At 37.8% G+C, this 17,548-nt stretch overlaps 1 protein-coding gene and 1 long non-coding RNA gene across 2 annotated transcripts in view; one reads left to right on the top strand and one right to left on the bottom strand.

Moving 5' to 3' along the window:
- The window catches only part of LOC150105514 (dual oxidase-like), a 198,691-nt gene extending 191,160 nt beyond the window's left edge, over window positions 1-7,531 (top strand). The window contains exon 31 of the mRNA XM_090394863.1: window positions 6,832-7,531. Within this exon, the coding sequence (XP_090250989.1) occupies window positions 6,832-6,957 (126 nt within the window). The 3' untranslated portion in view covers window positions 6,958-7,531. The remainder of the gene's footprint in view (window positions 1-6,831) is intronic.
- LOC150105515 (uncharacterized) overlaps window positions 1-17,548 on the bottom strand; it is a 227,578-nt gene that overhangs the window by 14,369 nt on the left and 195,661 nt on the right. The window lies entirely within an intron of this gene.

Raw genomic sequence — 17,548 nt, forward strand, 5'->3', positions numbered from 1 at the left:
GGTGACTTGGTTGTTAAGGTTAGTAAGTGTAGTATGAGCAGCAGTTAGCTAATGAAGCCAAAAAGAATCCTAGGGAGTTCTTTTAATATGTAGCCAGCAAAAAAAAAAAAAAAAAAAAAAAAAAGATTATGGAAGGATGACACTGATTGGAGAAAATGGTATAAGGACGACTGCTGCAAAAGATATAGTGGAGATACTTAATGAGCAGTTCATAAAGGTCTTTCATTCTTGTGGATGTGACATCATGGAGAGATTGAGAGCAGTTGATGGGGAGGAGAGACAGACTGTAAGTGAGCAAGAGATGAATGGGGAATTGAGCAAACTTTATGTTAATAAGGCTGTGGGACTTGATAATATATCACCACATATTCTGAAAGAATGTGCTAGGAAATTGACATCTGCCTTGACTTTTTTTAATGAGTCTTGCACTGGGTCAAGTTCCAAGGGAATGGAAGGAAGATTGTGCCACTTCATTAGGGAGGTGATAGAACTCGAGCATCAAATTATAGGCCTATCTGTGTGTCAGGTGCTGTGGTTAAGTTGTTTGAGAAACTGGTGAGAACTAGGATCCAGAATTGGGTTGACAACAATGGCATTATCTTTGATGAACAGCATGGATTTGTAAAGGGAGGTCATGTTTTAGTAATTTGCTTACTTATTACAATAAGGTGATGGCTGCCTTTGGACAGAGGAGAGGGATACAAAGTAGTATACTTAATATTTTGCAAAGGCTTTTGATAATTACCGCATGATAAGTTGATAATCAAACTAGAGCAGATGGGGTTGGATATTAGATTAGTGCACTGAATTGGAGACTGGCTATCTGATAGGTATCAGGAAATTGTGTGTGTGTGAGCAACATCCCAGAAGGGGAAAGTCAGTAGTGGGTGTTTCTCAGGGGTCTGTTTTATGGCCATTGCTGTTTAACTTGTATGTTAATGATATTGGCAAAGATTTGAATGGAGATATTCAGTTGTTTGTAGATGATGCAAAGTTGGGATGAACTATGAAGAGTAGAGAAGATGCTGTGGCCTTACAAGACAATTTGAATAAATTGAGTGAATGGGAATGGGGATGAAAGGCCAATGTTGCAAAATGCAAGGTTTTAAAATTTGGAAAACAAAGATGGGATGTAGAATTTATGCTTGGTGGACATATACAGGGTGTTCGGGATAAATTTGACATATTTATAATTAATTATATTTTTCCGTAAGTTACATGTATTAACACACACTTCTCTTCATTTAAAAGTTTGGACCCTTCTTCATTCATATACAAGATGTCAGAAAGGATGGATAGCTGGAACCCACCTGAATCATGGAAGAGAATAACTTGTATCATGATGATTCGTGCCCGCCATCAAAATAAGGATATTACGACTGCTGCCCAATGCTCCCTGAATACAGTAAAAACAATCAGGCATGAACTAGAGACTTGCAATGGTGACTACGAGGATGTAGCAAGAAGAAAGATCCCTAGCAGACGATCTGATTGCGTTCGTACAGCAGAATTCCTCGCAAATCTGCAGGAACAGGTGTTGAAGAACCCTGGCATTGGAATTCGGGCTTTGTTCGTGGAGTTGCTAACTGTAGTCAAGCCCTGGATAACAAGGGTAGCCAATGGTAGGCCGTATGTATGGCAGCAGGATTCGGCCCCTTACCACACCTCTGGGAAAAGTCAAAAATGGTTGTCTGAAAATTTCTACGACTTCACCAGTCCAAATGTTTGGCCTCCAAACTCCCCAGACCATAACCCCATGGATTATTTTGTATGGGGCGCAGTTGAAAAAGACACCAATCGCACTTCCAGTAATACAAAAGCCCAGTTAATGGATAAAATTAAAACAGTTTTTGCGGCCCTTCCCAGGGAGACTGTAGCATCAGCTTGTTCGAGGTTCCGAAGCAGAATTGAAGCTGTGATCGATGCTAATGGTTATTTTGAGTAAATCTTGTTGATAGTATTGTAATTAACTCTGCCTGTAATGTTTTTTTGTCAATTCATTAAATTTAATAGATACAAAGAAGATTTTCTTTTTCCTTACGAAACTGTCAAATTTATCCCGAACACCCTGTATTGTTGGAGGTGGAGGAAATATATCCTGGGATGATAGTGGATAGGGATCTGAAAATTAGGGGACACTTTGCCAAAATTGTGAGGACAACACAAAGAATTCTGGGAATGATGCAGAGGCTGCCGACTTGTAGAAGTAAGGAGATTCTTATTCCATTGTATAGGGCTTTGATTAGGCAACACATGGAATACTGTGCACAGATTTGGTCACCTGGTTTCAGATCTCTGAAATGTTGAATATGAGGAAAGGTTTAGAAGATGTAATTTACAGAGTCTAGTGGATAGGAGGAAGAGGGATGATATGATAGACCTAAAAGTTAGTAAAGGGTTTTTATAGGATCAATGTTGGAAAGGTTTTACAGAAAACTGTAGGAGATCAGGGGAGAACCAGAGTTCATCCCCAGAAGCTGTATAAGGGGAGAGAGAAGCAGGTGTTTTACATGCAGAGTTGTGAATGATTGGAACTAACTTTTTCTGCAGCACTTGCTAACTTTTGTTCATTTAATTTTTATATCATTTGGTATGTTGTTTCTTTCAGATGTGTTGTTATAACAAGTCCCCATGGAATTTGTATCTCTGACCCTTATCTTTTTTTCAAGAGATAAAGGGCACTGTATTGATGTAGACTGATCATAGAAACTCCATAACAACCTTAATTCCTAACATATGTGTCATTGTTTCCTTGGCTACCTCCCCATGTCAGTACTTGCTATCACCAACCAATAACAGTGCTGCTATTTCTTTTACATCTTTTGAGGCTATCACTAAATTATTATTGCAACACCTCTATGGAGTTCAGATGACTTGCTGCACAAGACCATGATCTGCAACCTGTGCTACATAATTCACAATCTACACTATACCATTTCATCCCCTACATATTCATTTTTGGCCAATTTGTCTGTTTTTTTCAGAAGGAAAAAAAAAACCCAAACTTCCAGGAGGGGGAAAAATAACCCACCGTCAATATATAAAAATGCTTGTCATGATGACACTTAAACTTCAGTCTTTGCCAGTTGAAGTGTGCATGTCATTAAATCGCCTCCTTAGCACAATTGGAAGAATGACTGTACGCTGCACCCTTCGATTAGAAAAGGTTCAAGTTCGATTCTCGTCGTGACAGGAGGAATCTTTATATGGACTTTTTCGATCGAAGGTGAGTTAGCCGATCTCATACAGGGGGAGGGGGAGAACAGGGTTTTTGAGAGTGACCATGTGGTTTTGACTTGGAAGATGAACAGACATGCAGGTGTATCAAAGAAAAGGGAACGTATGTGGAATTATAAGGTGGGTGATTATAATAGTCTTAGGTGTGTCAACTAGGGGCAGCTCCATGGAGGACAGAATTGGAAGGCCGGGATATCATTAGTGCTTGGGAAATTGTGAAAAAATATTTGTTAACAGCAATAGTAAGCTCTATTCCACTGGTGAAGAAGCAGACACAATTTGTTGTAAAGTGGATGACAAACAATATCAATCAGGAACTGCAGTTGAAAAAAGGGATTATGGAAGCGATAAGGAGAGGGGTGGAGGACAGATACACAAAGAATATAAGATGCAGGCCAGGAGAGTGACTAGAATGGTGAGGAAGGCAAAACTGGAATATGAGAAGAGATTGGCACTAAGATCCAAAAAAAATCCTACAGAATTTTTTAGCTATGTGGCCAGTAGACGGAGAAACGATTGTGGAAGAATGACATTACAGGATAAAAATGGGAATAGCATGACTGATGCAGAGGAAATAGTGGAGTTGTTCAATGAGCACTTTATTGGAGTATTTCATCCTGGAGGAGGTTTTAATACTAGAGGGATAAGGCGGGTTTAGAGGTGCAAGAGGAGTGTGTTCCAAATACTGAGTACTCTGGATAACAGTAAAGCTGTTGGACTGGATGGTATTTCACCATGGGTTTTGAGAGAATGTGCTAAACAACTGAGAGTTCCATTGACCTGGCTTTTCGATAAAAGTCTGGCTGTGGGAAAGGTAACCAGGGAACGGAAGGGAAGGTAAGATAGTGCTGCTGCATAAGGGTGGTAGTGTCTAATTATAGGCCTGTTTGTGTGTCATCAGTAGTTAAGGTCTTTGAGAAATTAGTGAGGGACTATATACAGCATTGGGCAGATGAGGGTAATGTTATCTGTGAGAATAAACATGGATTTGTTAAGGGGTGCTCTTGCTTTAGTAATATGATTGCCTTTTATAATAAAGTGACAAGCAGTTGATGAGGGAAAGCATATACTGCCATTTTTTTGGATTTTGCAAAGGTGGTTGACAGGGTGCCACATGATAAACTGATATTTAACTTGCAGCATATGGGTTTAAATGTCTGGTTCAAATGGATTCAGGATTGGCTGATTGATCGGTATCAGAGAGCTGTGTATGGTGGGACATTATCAAGGAAGCAGAAGGTTACAAGTGGGGTTCCACAGGGCTCAGTACTGGGACCTGTATTGTTCAACCTTTATATAAATAATATTGTCAATGGATTGCAAGGGGACATTCAGTTGTTTGTGGATGATGTGAAGCTGGGAAGGGTTATCAGTAATAGTGCAGATGTGGCAGCCCTGCAAAAGGATTTTGAATAAACTAGACAGATGGACAAATGAATGGGGATATCGGTTCAATGCAGCAAAATGTAAAGTCTTGAGGTTTGGGATCCATCAATGGGAGGATGCATACTTGCTTGGAGGAGCTGTACTGGAGGAGGTAGGGGAGACGAGATCTGGGGGTGATGATTGATAGAAAACTGAAATTCAAGGAGCATATTGTAAAGGTGGTGAGGGTAACTCAGAGGACTGCTGCATACTGAGAAGGACGCTGACCTGCAGAGATAAGAGTTATTCCATTGTATAAGACCCTGATCAGACCAGACTTAGACTATTGTTTTCAGATTTGGTCCCCAGTATTTGAAGGGGATAAATTGACTGTGGAAAGGAAAGGGTATAGAGGCAGATAACAAAGTTGGTTTCAGGACTGTACAATCTGAGTTATGAGGATCGACTGAGGGAATGTGGACTATAGAGTGTGGTAGATAAGAGGTGATATGATCAAGACTTTTAAACTGGTGAAAGGCAGTTACAGGGTCAGGGTAGACATTGGAGAGTCCTTCCTGCCATTCCAATAAGGACACTTATTGGAATGGCAGGAAGGAGTGATGACAAGGTACCATCCTTGGAAGTTACGAAAGGAGGCTGTGTACACGAGGGGTGGTTTCTTTGCGTGGAGGGTGGTTGAACCTTGGAATGCATTCACTGGGAACGGTGAATGGGTTCAAGGAGTGGTATGATAAACTTTGTGTTTCCTAAAAACAATCTCCCACAATGAGTCTTGATTCCATGGAGGCCTGGATAATAATAATGTCATGCCATTTTGGCAACTGCACTATGAAGGCACTTAAATTCAACAGCAATGCCAACTTCACTCCAAAAGTTGGCACTGCTTCCATCACATACCAAGGTTTTCTTTGGTATTCAAGAAAGTTATTCTTGTGCTATTTCCTCCTTCCCATCTATATTCCCAAAATCAGCATTATCTGCTGTGGCTTATCTAATATGAACTATGAATAAGAAACATCAAGGATGAAAGATTGTAAGCAACTGGTAGATTTAAGCAATTTATCGTGTATATCTTCAGCATAAATTATAGATTAAAAAAAAACTTGTATTAAAGGTCATTTTTAAAGTAACAGCTGTCAACATACAAAGAATGAATGTAAACTTGATGGTGAACATAACATCAGATGTATGGCTCATTGTTGCATGATTACTATTGTATCCTGATTCAGAGCTGGTTTAAAGTTAGACTGGTTGGACAAAACATTTCAGAGCGGGGGGGGGGGATGCTATTTGAACTGGGCTGTTGAATTCAATATGTGGCATTTCTGTGAGCTGCTGATAACTGAGTTTTTTTGTTTTTTTTCCTTTAATACAAGAGATCCATATGTGGGAAAACAGTGGACACACAAATTGGAATAAGCTTTTCATATGTCACAAGAAACATCCAGGAATGCCATATTTGAATTCAACAACTATGTTCAAAGAAGCTGCAGCAATGCTAGGTTGTCCAGCTCAGTCAAAAACTAAGTTTCATTTCCCACCAACTTTAGTTGGCTTACATCAGTGACTTGCATGGCTGTGAATTAGGATACGCTGCAATAACAAACCAAGTATCTAATCTCTTGATGTTATGTTCTATATGTGACAGTTGTTATTTCAGAAATCGCTATTAATCCCTTACTATAATTTTATTTAATCTATAATTTATCCAAAAGATGTATGTAATAAGTTGTAGGAAACTGGCTCATTAAACAATTTATTTTTTTCTGGTTCATGCTAGACAAGGCATAATGGATAGCTCACACCACAGAAACCTCAAGTCAAATATTACCTTCCTTTTACTAATTTAATTTGTCTAAACATTCTGATTTTTCCTGTAATTCTCAAGCCTAATTAGACATCAGATTCTAAGCGCCATTTCACATATGTTCTTTCGACCTCTGTCTTGAGTGGACTGAATTCCTTTGTCATTTAATGGTACTCCCATAATTCCAATATGACCAGATTGTCCGGAGGCTTAATGGCTAATTTAGGCATTATATACAAAAAATTATTTGAAAAGATGTTCATTGCATAAACCTAAACATTAAAAATGAAGATCATCACTGCGGACCATTGCCTGTGAACTTTTTTTAAATAATTAATTCTGATAGTTAATTGTTTTATAATTTGATTTGCTCATTTAAAATGCTTTTTTCTTTTTAACAGGTAAGTAAAGTTGGTGTCTTCAGCTGTGGACCTTCTGCACTGACGAAGAGCATAAGTTCCTCGTGCGAGACTGTCAACAAAAGTCGAAAATTACCGTACTTTATCCATCATTATGAAAACTTTTGAAGATTACAACTCAATCTGCCCCTTACTTGGGGTACTGGTGCCATCAGTTTTAAGAGTCAACAGCTTCCTTTGAGTAGCTTCTTGTCACATATTCCAAGATTGTATATAACTGTATATATAGAAAAAAATTCAATCACGCTTTCCTGTGGACAGTGGTTTTTTTTTTAGACAAAAGAAAAACTGACTACTAGTGCCTTCTGTGGAGTGCTCTTATTGATGCAGCAAAGAACAATAAAACAGCAGTGTTGTTGCTCATCAAGAGTGCTGCAAACTGTGAAACTGTACTTATGAAAAAAGTGGATAATAAGCAAACAGGAAGATGATTTCCTACAAATAATTTATTGAATAAATAAAATTCAATAATAGACTATACAACAAGTCTGCATTAGCAGTTCAAAATCAGTGGGTATTTGTGCTGTAGTAAATGTTACCGTGCTATAAAAGGATTGAGTCCACTTGCAACTATTCATTTTTTTTTAGATTTCTCTGCAAAGACCAAATGCCTAACTTATTTAACATTTTATGAAATAAACTGTCATGTACATAAGATTTACTCTTTGAAAAAAAATTTTTATTCAAAAGCAATTTGTTTATTGTATTATTTGCATAATTCTGTTTAAATGTTTATAATTACTTGATACAGAGAAATTAGAAGGTTATGACCTGTTGGAATGTTTAGGATTACAGCTAAAGTAACTGAAAGGTAGGTGCTGAGTGCATCATGTCGATTAAGATGCTTGTGTTTGTTTTATGGGTGGGGAAAAACTATTACTTTTGTGTAGACTCACTAACTTGCCTTCAGTTGATAGGTTCCCATAAAAGTTCCTTATCCCACAGGCAAAATTTGAACTTGAGGCATCCTAGGCGAAGGTGATATTTTTGTGGCTGTAGCAATCAGAAAGATTACTACTACTACTACAGCTGGGATTTAGTACCTTTCAACTGAAAATCATATTTAACAAGAACATAGAAGAGCAAAGCTAAGGTTTGGCATCAAACTATTAAAAAGGAATAACTATCCATAACGGTTTTATAGACAGTAGATGAATTTTATCACCCAGTGTGAGACCATTACTTACTGCAGACTTGAAAGGGCTTTAAAAAAAAAGTTACATGTTTGGTCTTTAGAGCATGGTTTTCTCAGATTATCTAATGCTAATTAGATAATCAGATCAATCATGATACCATATAAGATTTGATATTATACAGTGGTGGCCTGTGAAGTTTTAAGTGGGGATGCTGCCTATACAAAATAATTTTTTAAAAAAATTCTTTTTTTCCTAATCAGTAACCAATTTATTAATAAATAAATGGCAGCACCCCACTTAAAACTTCACGGGCCACCACTGATATTATATAACATGGAAAATAATTTTCTTTGGTGACAAACCTTGAGCCATGGTTAGACTTAATGGCCTTGCTAGTTATCTAATAATCAAATTGAAAGCACTACTGCTGTATTCTTTTTATATTTTTTTTTAAAAGCAAATCCACAAGTGACTGTATACCAACCTGGTACATGGTAGTCACCACCATCTGTTTAAGTCTATACCATTTGCTTCTACTTTGAGATTTTTTTGGAATGGAGATAACCTTTAAAAGTGCTCCTACTTTGACAAGCTCTTCTTTTCATAAGTTTACTGTTGAAGCAACATATCGGCAATCCACCTAAAAATAATGCTTTGATTCTCTTTCATCAGACATTATTCATCATCAGACATCAGAATAAATAGGTTGGGAGTGAAATGGATGTGCAGCCTTATTAAGCTAGAGATCCACAAGAAGAAGATGATGTGGAAAGAATGTCATGAGAATAAGAGTGAGAGGAGTTATGAAATATATAAAGCTCAGGCCAGAAAAGTAAAGAGTATTGTGAGAAAAGCTAAAACGGAGATGAAAAGAAATTGGCCATGCAAGCTAAAGGCAATCCAAAAGAATTTTATCATTATGTCGCAAGCGAAAGAATGAATGTAGATGGTACAAGAGTGTCGGAAGCAAAGGAGATTGTTCAGTTAATGAGTGCTCACTTTGCTAAGATATATCAAACGGGTGCATGGTGCTGCTGCTACATTGGATGAAGAGTTAGAAGTTCATGAAAATGAGATTGAAGAGCTCTTGCATAACCTGCATAAGAATTTGTCAATAGGGACAGATGGAATATCTGCCCATTTGTTAAAGGAATGTTCAGTTGAATTTACTAGGCCTTTCACACATTTGTATAACTTGAATCTCAGCTCAGGAATGATTACACAGGTATGTATGATAGTTCTATAGCACAAGGATGGTGCAAAAACTGATGTGTCAAACTACCGACCTATTAGTATGTTTTAGCAATTTGCTCATATTTTATAAGTGTTATGGCCAAGTTGGATATAGGGAATGGATATGCTATGATAATGTTGGATTTTTCTAAGGCATTTGATAGGATACCACAAGATAGACTGTTTCAATCCCATATTCTCCAGTTTACACAACAATATTGACTTGGATCAGGGGATGGTTGAAAGACATATCAAAAAGTGGTACACAGTGGGTGTGAATCTGCCAGATTTAAGGTAAACAGTGGTGCACCTCAGGCCATTATTGTTCAATCTATACATTAATGACATCAAGTAGGGTCTATCATCAGATTTGCAATTGTTTGATGATGATGCGAAGATGGGCAGGGCAATCAGGGGTGTTGCTTCAACAGTAAACTTATGAAAAGAAGAGCTTGTCAAGGTAGGAGCACTTTTAAAGGTTATCTCCATTCCAAAAAAAATCTCAAAGTAGAAGCAAATGGTATAGACTTAAACAGATGGTGGTGACTACCATGTACCAGGTTGGTACATAGTCACTTGTGGATTTGCTTTTAAAAAAAATATAAAAGAATACAGCAATAATGCTTGCAATTTGATTATTAGATAAATTAAGTCTAATTAGGCCATTAAGTCTAACCATGCCTCAAAGTTATGTCAGATATTCAGCAATTACAAAATGATTTGAATAGACTGGAAATCTGGGCAAACGAAAATGGCTATTAGTTTAATGTTAGTAAGTGTAAAGTTATGCACTTTGGCGTGATTAGACTTCCATTGGCATATTATATTAGCATTTTTTATCTTAAATTCTTCACAAAGCCATGCTGTCCCCCATACAGTATCTCATTTTCATCAATCCATTCCTGTATTTTTCCCTTGACTACTTTCTCCAAGACCTTGACAACAACTCCTGATATGCTGATCGGTCAATAATTTGCAACAGTAGTCTTGGATCCACCTTTGGGACTAAACCAGACCCGAGCCTCAGATTAAACAACATGGTCAAGGGCACTGATAATTCTTTAGCTGCTTCACGTAAGACCCATGCTGGTATACCATCCAATCCCACAGATGTATTCATATTAAGGTTCTGTAATAGACTATTCACCTCCACTTCATTCATCACAATTCTCATATAAACTAATGGTTCCTTCATTCTTTCAGTGTCACCACCTGGATGATATACTCTTTTGCAAAGTGCTCACTCAGTAATTCCACTATATCGACTGATTCAATGACCTCCTTACCATCGGCATTCCTTAAAATCATTCTGCTGTGTACGGTTTTTTTTTGCTTGCAGCATATTTAAATGTTTGGGATTTCTTTAGCTTGCATAGCTAGTTTCCTTTCATAATCCGCTTTTGCTTTTCTCACCACACTTGTTACCCTTCTGGCCTGCACTTTATACTGTTGTGTGCCTGCAATGGTGCCTGTATTGGTGATAAGAATTTAAAGTTCAAAAGTCACATAGCAAAAGTTGCAAATACAACTCAGAGGATAATTGCTATGTTGAAGTGAACTTTGACATGTAAGGATAAGGAAGTAATTTTGCCTCTTTATAAGGCTTTGATAAGAACACACTTGGATTACTGTGTACAGATTTGGTCTCCTGGGTTCTAAGGGGATAAAGAAGTTGTGGAAAGGTTGCAAAGAAGAGTTACAAAGATTATATCTGTATTATGAGGACAGATTGAGAGTATGTGGATTACAGACTGGTTAACAGGAGAAAGAGGGGGTGATATGATAGAGGTCTATAAACTTTTGAATGGATGTTATAGCATTTCAACTGATGAAATTTTTTGTTATATGGAAGGTGGGGAGAGAACACAGGGGACATCCACAGAAGTTAAATTTATTTGCAGTCAAGAAAGGGGTAATAGCTAGATTTTTCTCCTAGAGAGCAGTGAGCGAGTGGAATAATTTGCCCTTATGGGTAGTGAGTGCATCTAGTGTGAATGAATTCAAGGGTAGGCATAATAGCTGGGTTGGATAATTTACAGCCTTCCTTGAGTCCTTGACTCCCTGGAAGTCTCAGATAATTATTCTTGCTCTATTATACTTATTAAAAATGTCTCTGGTATGATTTCTTAATGAACATAAGTTGTAGAAGAGTTGAGATTATAGTTTACTAAGATATTCACAATATATTAAAAATCCTAGATTTTTTTTTCACTGAACATTAAAACTAAATAAACCCATTCAAAAATCAAACTTGTAAGCAATTAACCAAAAGGAAAAAAGCCATGAGATTAATGCTAGCACTTCTAAATATCACCAAAGGAATAGATAAAAGCATGGAAAGCGTTTGTGATTAATATAATTTCTTAGGTCGCTGAATAGAGCTATCACTAAAAAAAAAAACGTGAACCTAAAAGGATATTGCAATTCATGAACCATAATGCCTGAAACTTGGTTAATGGAGGAAGAGTGATGCTGATGATAGAAAATTTGCAACAACAAGAAATGGACATGACAAAAGCAGCACATTAAAGGTTATTTGGTAAGAGATAGATGCCAACAGGATGAATACTGATTTGTATCAAGGCCTATAGTAGACTATAGGCCTGGATACAAAGACTAAACAGCACGTGATAGAGGTAGCCACTGTTTGCATTTGGAACAAAGTGAACCTACAATCTTGACTGGGCAGTGGTTAAATATGTGGAATTGCACAGTAAGCCAGTGATTATGACAATCTTTAGGAAGCAGTTTGGAGTAGCAGTGAGTCATTACAAACAAGAGGAAGTGTATTACCGTTGCATTTGAAGAAAGAAGTGTTGGATTGCATACCCAGGGTCGAGAGGATAAATTGAATGGTTGTGAAGTAGATCAATAGTCATTAAACAGGAGCTTAGAAATAAGTGTGTGGTGTGATAAGAAAATATAAAGAGAAATGATTTATTTCTCTGCCATGGCATTTAAAACTGCAAGGGCTGGATGTTGTTAAGAGATGGATGTTAAGATAGTGCATGGGAGGTGGTTAAGAACTGTTTGCAGGAGGCAATGGCTGACTGTATACCAAGAGTCCGAATAATAAATCAAGTAGGGGTTAAATGGATGAATAACACTATTGAGCTTGAGCTGCAAAAAAAGAAACAATTGTGGAGGGAATTTAAGGAGAAGGGTGACCATCAAGCGCAGGAACAGTATAAAGCTCAGGCCAGGATGGTAACAAGGGTGGCAAGAAAAGCAAAAGCAGATTACAAAAGGAAATTGGCCACGCAGGCTAAAGAGAATCCCAAACAGTTTTTTCAATATGTTGCAAGTAAAAGGAAAATGTTCATGGTAGAATGATCTTAAAAAATGCTGAGGGTAGGGAGGTAACCGAATCAGTTGATATTGTGGAATTACTGAGCGAGCACTTTGCAAGAGTATATCATCCAGGTGGTGACTTTGCAGGAATGGAAGAACCAACAGCTTACTGGAATTGTGATGAATGAAGTAGAGGTAACTAGTCTATTACAGAACCTCAATGTCAATACGTTTGAGTTTAACGAAGTCGTACCAGCCGGGTGCGAACATAAAGGACGTCAGCGAATCTATTAGACTGCAAAAACAGAGGGTGAAAGAGATGATAATCGTGGCAGGAATGAATGATTTGAAAGAGGACAAAATGGAAATGATAGAGGATGTGAGGGAGAAGTTGTTTGAGGTAGCAAAAGAGAAGAGTGAGAGAGTTAGGATGGTGAGTATCTTACCGCGGTATGACAGCGAAGTGTTTAGGAGGGCCATAATTGCAAATGACTTTATGCGTGGGTTATGCATGGAGAGTGGTGTGGAATTTGTGGAATGAGTTCGATGGGCGAAAGGACTTATATAAGATGGATGGGTTACATTTGAATGGAGTTGGTGTACGGAGACTTGAAAGAGTGTTGATGAATGATGTGGAAGTACAGACTCAGGGAAACTAGATTTATTAAGGGGGGGAAGTAGATATGCAGACTTTAGGGGGTCAGTTAAGTGTATGAATGAGTATATTATGCCCAAGCGAGTGCGATGGACAACAAATCATAATGGGATAGTTAGTATAAGGCATCAAAGTAGGGATGGGACAAATGGGCTTCTGCGATTCATGTACACTAATGCCAGGAGTATTAGGAACAAGAAGGAAGAGTTTTTGGCCATGGTTGGCATTTCCAGGCCACAGGTTGTCGGTATTAGTGAAACATGGCTGACAGAAGATGATAAAGCTAGTGGGATTGAATGCGACGGGTATAGCGTGTTCAGGAGTGACAGGGTGAATAAAAAGGTGGAGGATTGTTATTGATGATAGCTGATGAGCTTGGGTTTGGATGGATGATGAGTTTGGATGGTATACCAGCTCGTGTCGTACGTGAAGCGGCCAAAGAATTGTCAGTGCCCTTGACCATTTTGTTTAATTTGAGCCTCAGGACTGGGTCAGTCCCAAGGGGGGTGGAAAGAGGGGAAAATAGTTCCACTGCACAAAGGTGGTTCCAAGGCTACTGTTGAAAATTACTGGCCAATCAGCATAACAGGAATCATTATCAAGGTCTCAGAGAAAATAGTCAAGAGGAAAATACAAGATTGGATAGAAGAAAATGGGATACTGTATCAGGAACAGCATGGTTTTGTGAAGGGTAGGTCATGCCTCGGTAACTTGCTCACGTATTATAACACAGTGACAGCTGAACTGGATAAGGGTAATGGGTTTACAGTGATTCTACTGGACCTTGCTAAGGCCTTTGACAGGATACCACATGGAATTCTAATCAGTAAATTGCAGCATATGGGAATGGACATTGGGTTGGTGAGATGGATAGGAGGGTGGTTGACGAGAGATATCAGAGAGTGGTTTACTCAGGAGTAGAGTCCACAAGACTGCCTGTGACTAGTGGTGTGCCACAAGGATCTGTTCTTGGACCACTGCTGTTTAATTTGTTCCTAAATGATATAGGAAAGGATCTGAGAGGAACAGTTCATTTGTTTGTGGATGATGCGAAGTTGGGTAGAGCAATAGTGAATGCAGATGACGTCAAAATTTTGCAGGATGATTTGGATAGATTGGAGGTCTGGGATAAGGAGAATGGATGTCAATTTAATGTGGCAAAAAGTAAGGTTATGCATTTTGGGGTGAAAAGATTGGCGGCAGTTTACTGCATTGGTAGAACCGTGCTCCAGGAAATTGATGAGGCACGAGATTTAGGAGTGTTGGTGGATAAGGAATTGAAATTTAGGGGACACATTGCAAAAGTGGCCAAATCAGCTCATCAAATCACTTGGTTGCTGAAGAATACGTTGACAAGCAGGTTATTGTTCCTCTGTATCGAGCCTTGATAAGACCCCATCTCGACTACTGTGCTCAGATTTGGTCACCTAGGTTTCTTCTTGATGGGGAGGAGGTGGAGAGGATCCAGAGGCGAGTGACCAAGATGATAGCAGGTCTGTGGAATGAACCGTATGAGAACAGGTTGAGTAATGACTCCCTGGAGTTGCCCGTAATAATAGTAATAAAAAATGTGATCAGTAATCTCATGAACAATATAAAATTCAGGCAAGAAAGATGACCAGAATAGTGAGGAAGGCAAAATCAGATTTTAGAAAAAAGAGGAAATTATTCTATTCTTCGTTTTACTCATGAAATGGAAAAAAGTTTATGGAAGGATAAATATAGATGGCAGAAACATTGACAGAAGTTGTTGAATTGCATAGCCATAACTTGGTGAGGATGCCTCATCCAGGTGAAAGTAATTACAGATGTAACAAGGACTAAAGGAAAAGAGAAGCCAGAGGTGTTCAGGATATTGTAAAATCTTGAGTGCAAATGTGGCCATGAAATATCAGCATGTATGTGTAAGAAGAAAGTGCAAGAGAATTTGGAACTCCTATATCAGCTCTAGCAGGGTACCAAAGAGTGAAGATGTTGGGATACCATCCTATACATAAAGAATGCTTGAAGATGGAGATAACAAATTGCAAACTAACTGATATCACAGAAGTGGTGGTTAAAGGTCAGAATTTGGGAATAGTGGATAAGAATATACTCTTTGTGGAGGGAGAGAAATCAGTTAAATTTTATCAAATTAGGATGGTGGAGCAAAATCAAGAAGGAAAGCTATATCCTTGAATAATACTTTAATTTTTGTGTTGATCTCGGGGATATCTAATTGTATGCTGAGAAAACTAGAAAGGAATCAATAATCAAGGTGATTTAGAAATATAGCAAGATGATTTAAATATTCTTATGAACAAAAGATAATTGCTAGTTCAATGTAGTCAAGTGTGAGGTTACATATGCAGATTGCATTGACAAGATTGTAGTTCAAGAAAATGATGAGATTTAAGATTGTGGATATGAAGGTGAAGTTCAGGAGAATACTCCAAAGACAGGAAAAATATCAGTGCAGAGGCTAACTTAGATGTCAAAAATCACACTAACAATTCAGTTTATAATTTATTATTCCACTTTATAGGCTTGGATATGATCACATCTGGTCTACTGTACATAGTTTGGACACCTGCACCTCAAGGAGATCAGGAAGTAATGATGATTTAGATTGGTCAAAGGTTTACTAAATTGTTCCATACAGGAGTATTTCTGGATTAAAATTTGGTTGATATGTGGAAAAGAGGGATATAATATTAATTACTAAGGGAGGGAGTTATTGGATATATGAAGAAATTTTTCCACACATGAAAAAAAAGGACAGGAGCAACGGAATCATTCCTGGAAGTTTTGCAAAAGTGGTTAATATGCAAAGTTGTGTGTCTTCAACTGATCTACTTTTATATGGAGGTTGTTGGCTTCACATTAATTGCCTTAGTATCCCATAATGCAAAGCACTATTTCACAAATATGGTGATACATTATGACAAGGGTCATAATGCATCACTACCCATACTGTTTTTCAACTTTTATTGAAGTATCTATTAGTAGGAGATAGACCTATGAAAATAGTGAAGGTCAAATCAATGCAGAAGTCATTTTCCATATAAAAAGTGAAATGGTATATTGCCATCTTAAAATAATCTGAGACATGATGTAGGAAGTTTTTTTGCTTGGTTAGAAAGTAAACTATACTACTCATCAATTATATTTTTTATCTGTTATCCAAATGAAATGTAAGCGAACAAACAGTTTTCATGTGCATTATCTTTGCGACTAGGCTATTTGTATATAGACTGTTGAGTTCCAATCAGTCCTCAGTATCCCATAATGCATAGCACACTTCCTTTCACACATTTAGGTTATGCATTATGGGCAGGGTCACTACCGATTTTAATAGGTATGGTGATATACCATTTTGCTATTTGTATATTATTATTATACCCTCTGTGGAGTCAGCAGACTTAGCATGGGAGGTTAATTTAACTGACAACAAATCTATTATACTGAATCTTAAAATCCTTCCTGCATGAACAACATATTACAGAAATTCATTCCATTCACTGATCATTCTCCCAACTATAAAATTGTTCCACACATCCCTCTTCTCCATACTTTTACATAATTTCCAGGGATGGCCCCTGGTTCTTTCCTTTTCATCATGAACTTTTTATAATCCTCTCTGGATTAATCTGATAAAATCCCCTCACCAACTGACATGTCTATCATATTGCCCTTTTTCCTCTTTTCCAAACTACTCTGCAATCTACATTTCTTCAACCTCTCTCTATAGCCAGTATTCCAGAGTACTGATATCATCTTAGTCATTCATCTCTGGACCTGCCTCAAGGTTTCCCCATCACAATGAAATCCTGGTGACCAGATCTGATGCACAATAGTCAGTGTTGTCTGATCAGTGCTTTATACAGTAGCACAACCACTTCCTTATCCCTACATATTAGAATACTCCAGAATGCATCAACTTGCATTAATTAAAACTACAACCCCACTTCTTTGTCCAAGTCAAAAGTCTATTCAAATCTTCCTGAAGGGAATTAACACAGCAATGTTAATTATAATTCTCCCCAACCTTGCATTATCAGCAAACAACTGAAGAAGATCCTAGTCAGTCAACATGATATATCATTTACAAATAAGTTAAACAGCAATGGCCCAAGAACATAACCCTGTGGCACACCACTAGTTACTTTCCCTTTTTTGAGACACTGATCCATTATACAGAACTTGCTGGTATAATTCAGAATCCCAATCACCAATCCATCTAATATACTATCTATTTCCATCTTCTGAAACAGAAGATCTGGTGCTTAGTTTTTTGATAAAAACTAACAGTGCATGGGAGGTACTTGCATCCTCCAATATAAAAATCTATAGCACTAATACAACATTGTAATCAAAGATTTATTGGACAATACCATATCATGCC

The sequence above is a fragment of the Typopeltis vanoorti genome, chromosome 6, assembly GCF_054136105.1.
Source record: "Typopeltis vanoorti isolate ZY-2024b chromosome 6, IOZ_Tvanoo_1.0, whole genome shotgun sequence".
NCBI lineage: Eukaryota > Metazoa > Arthropoda > Arachnida > Uropygi > Thelyphonidae > Typopeltis > Typopeltis vanoorti.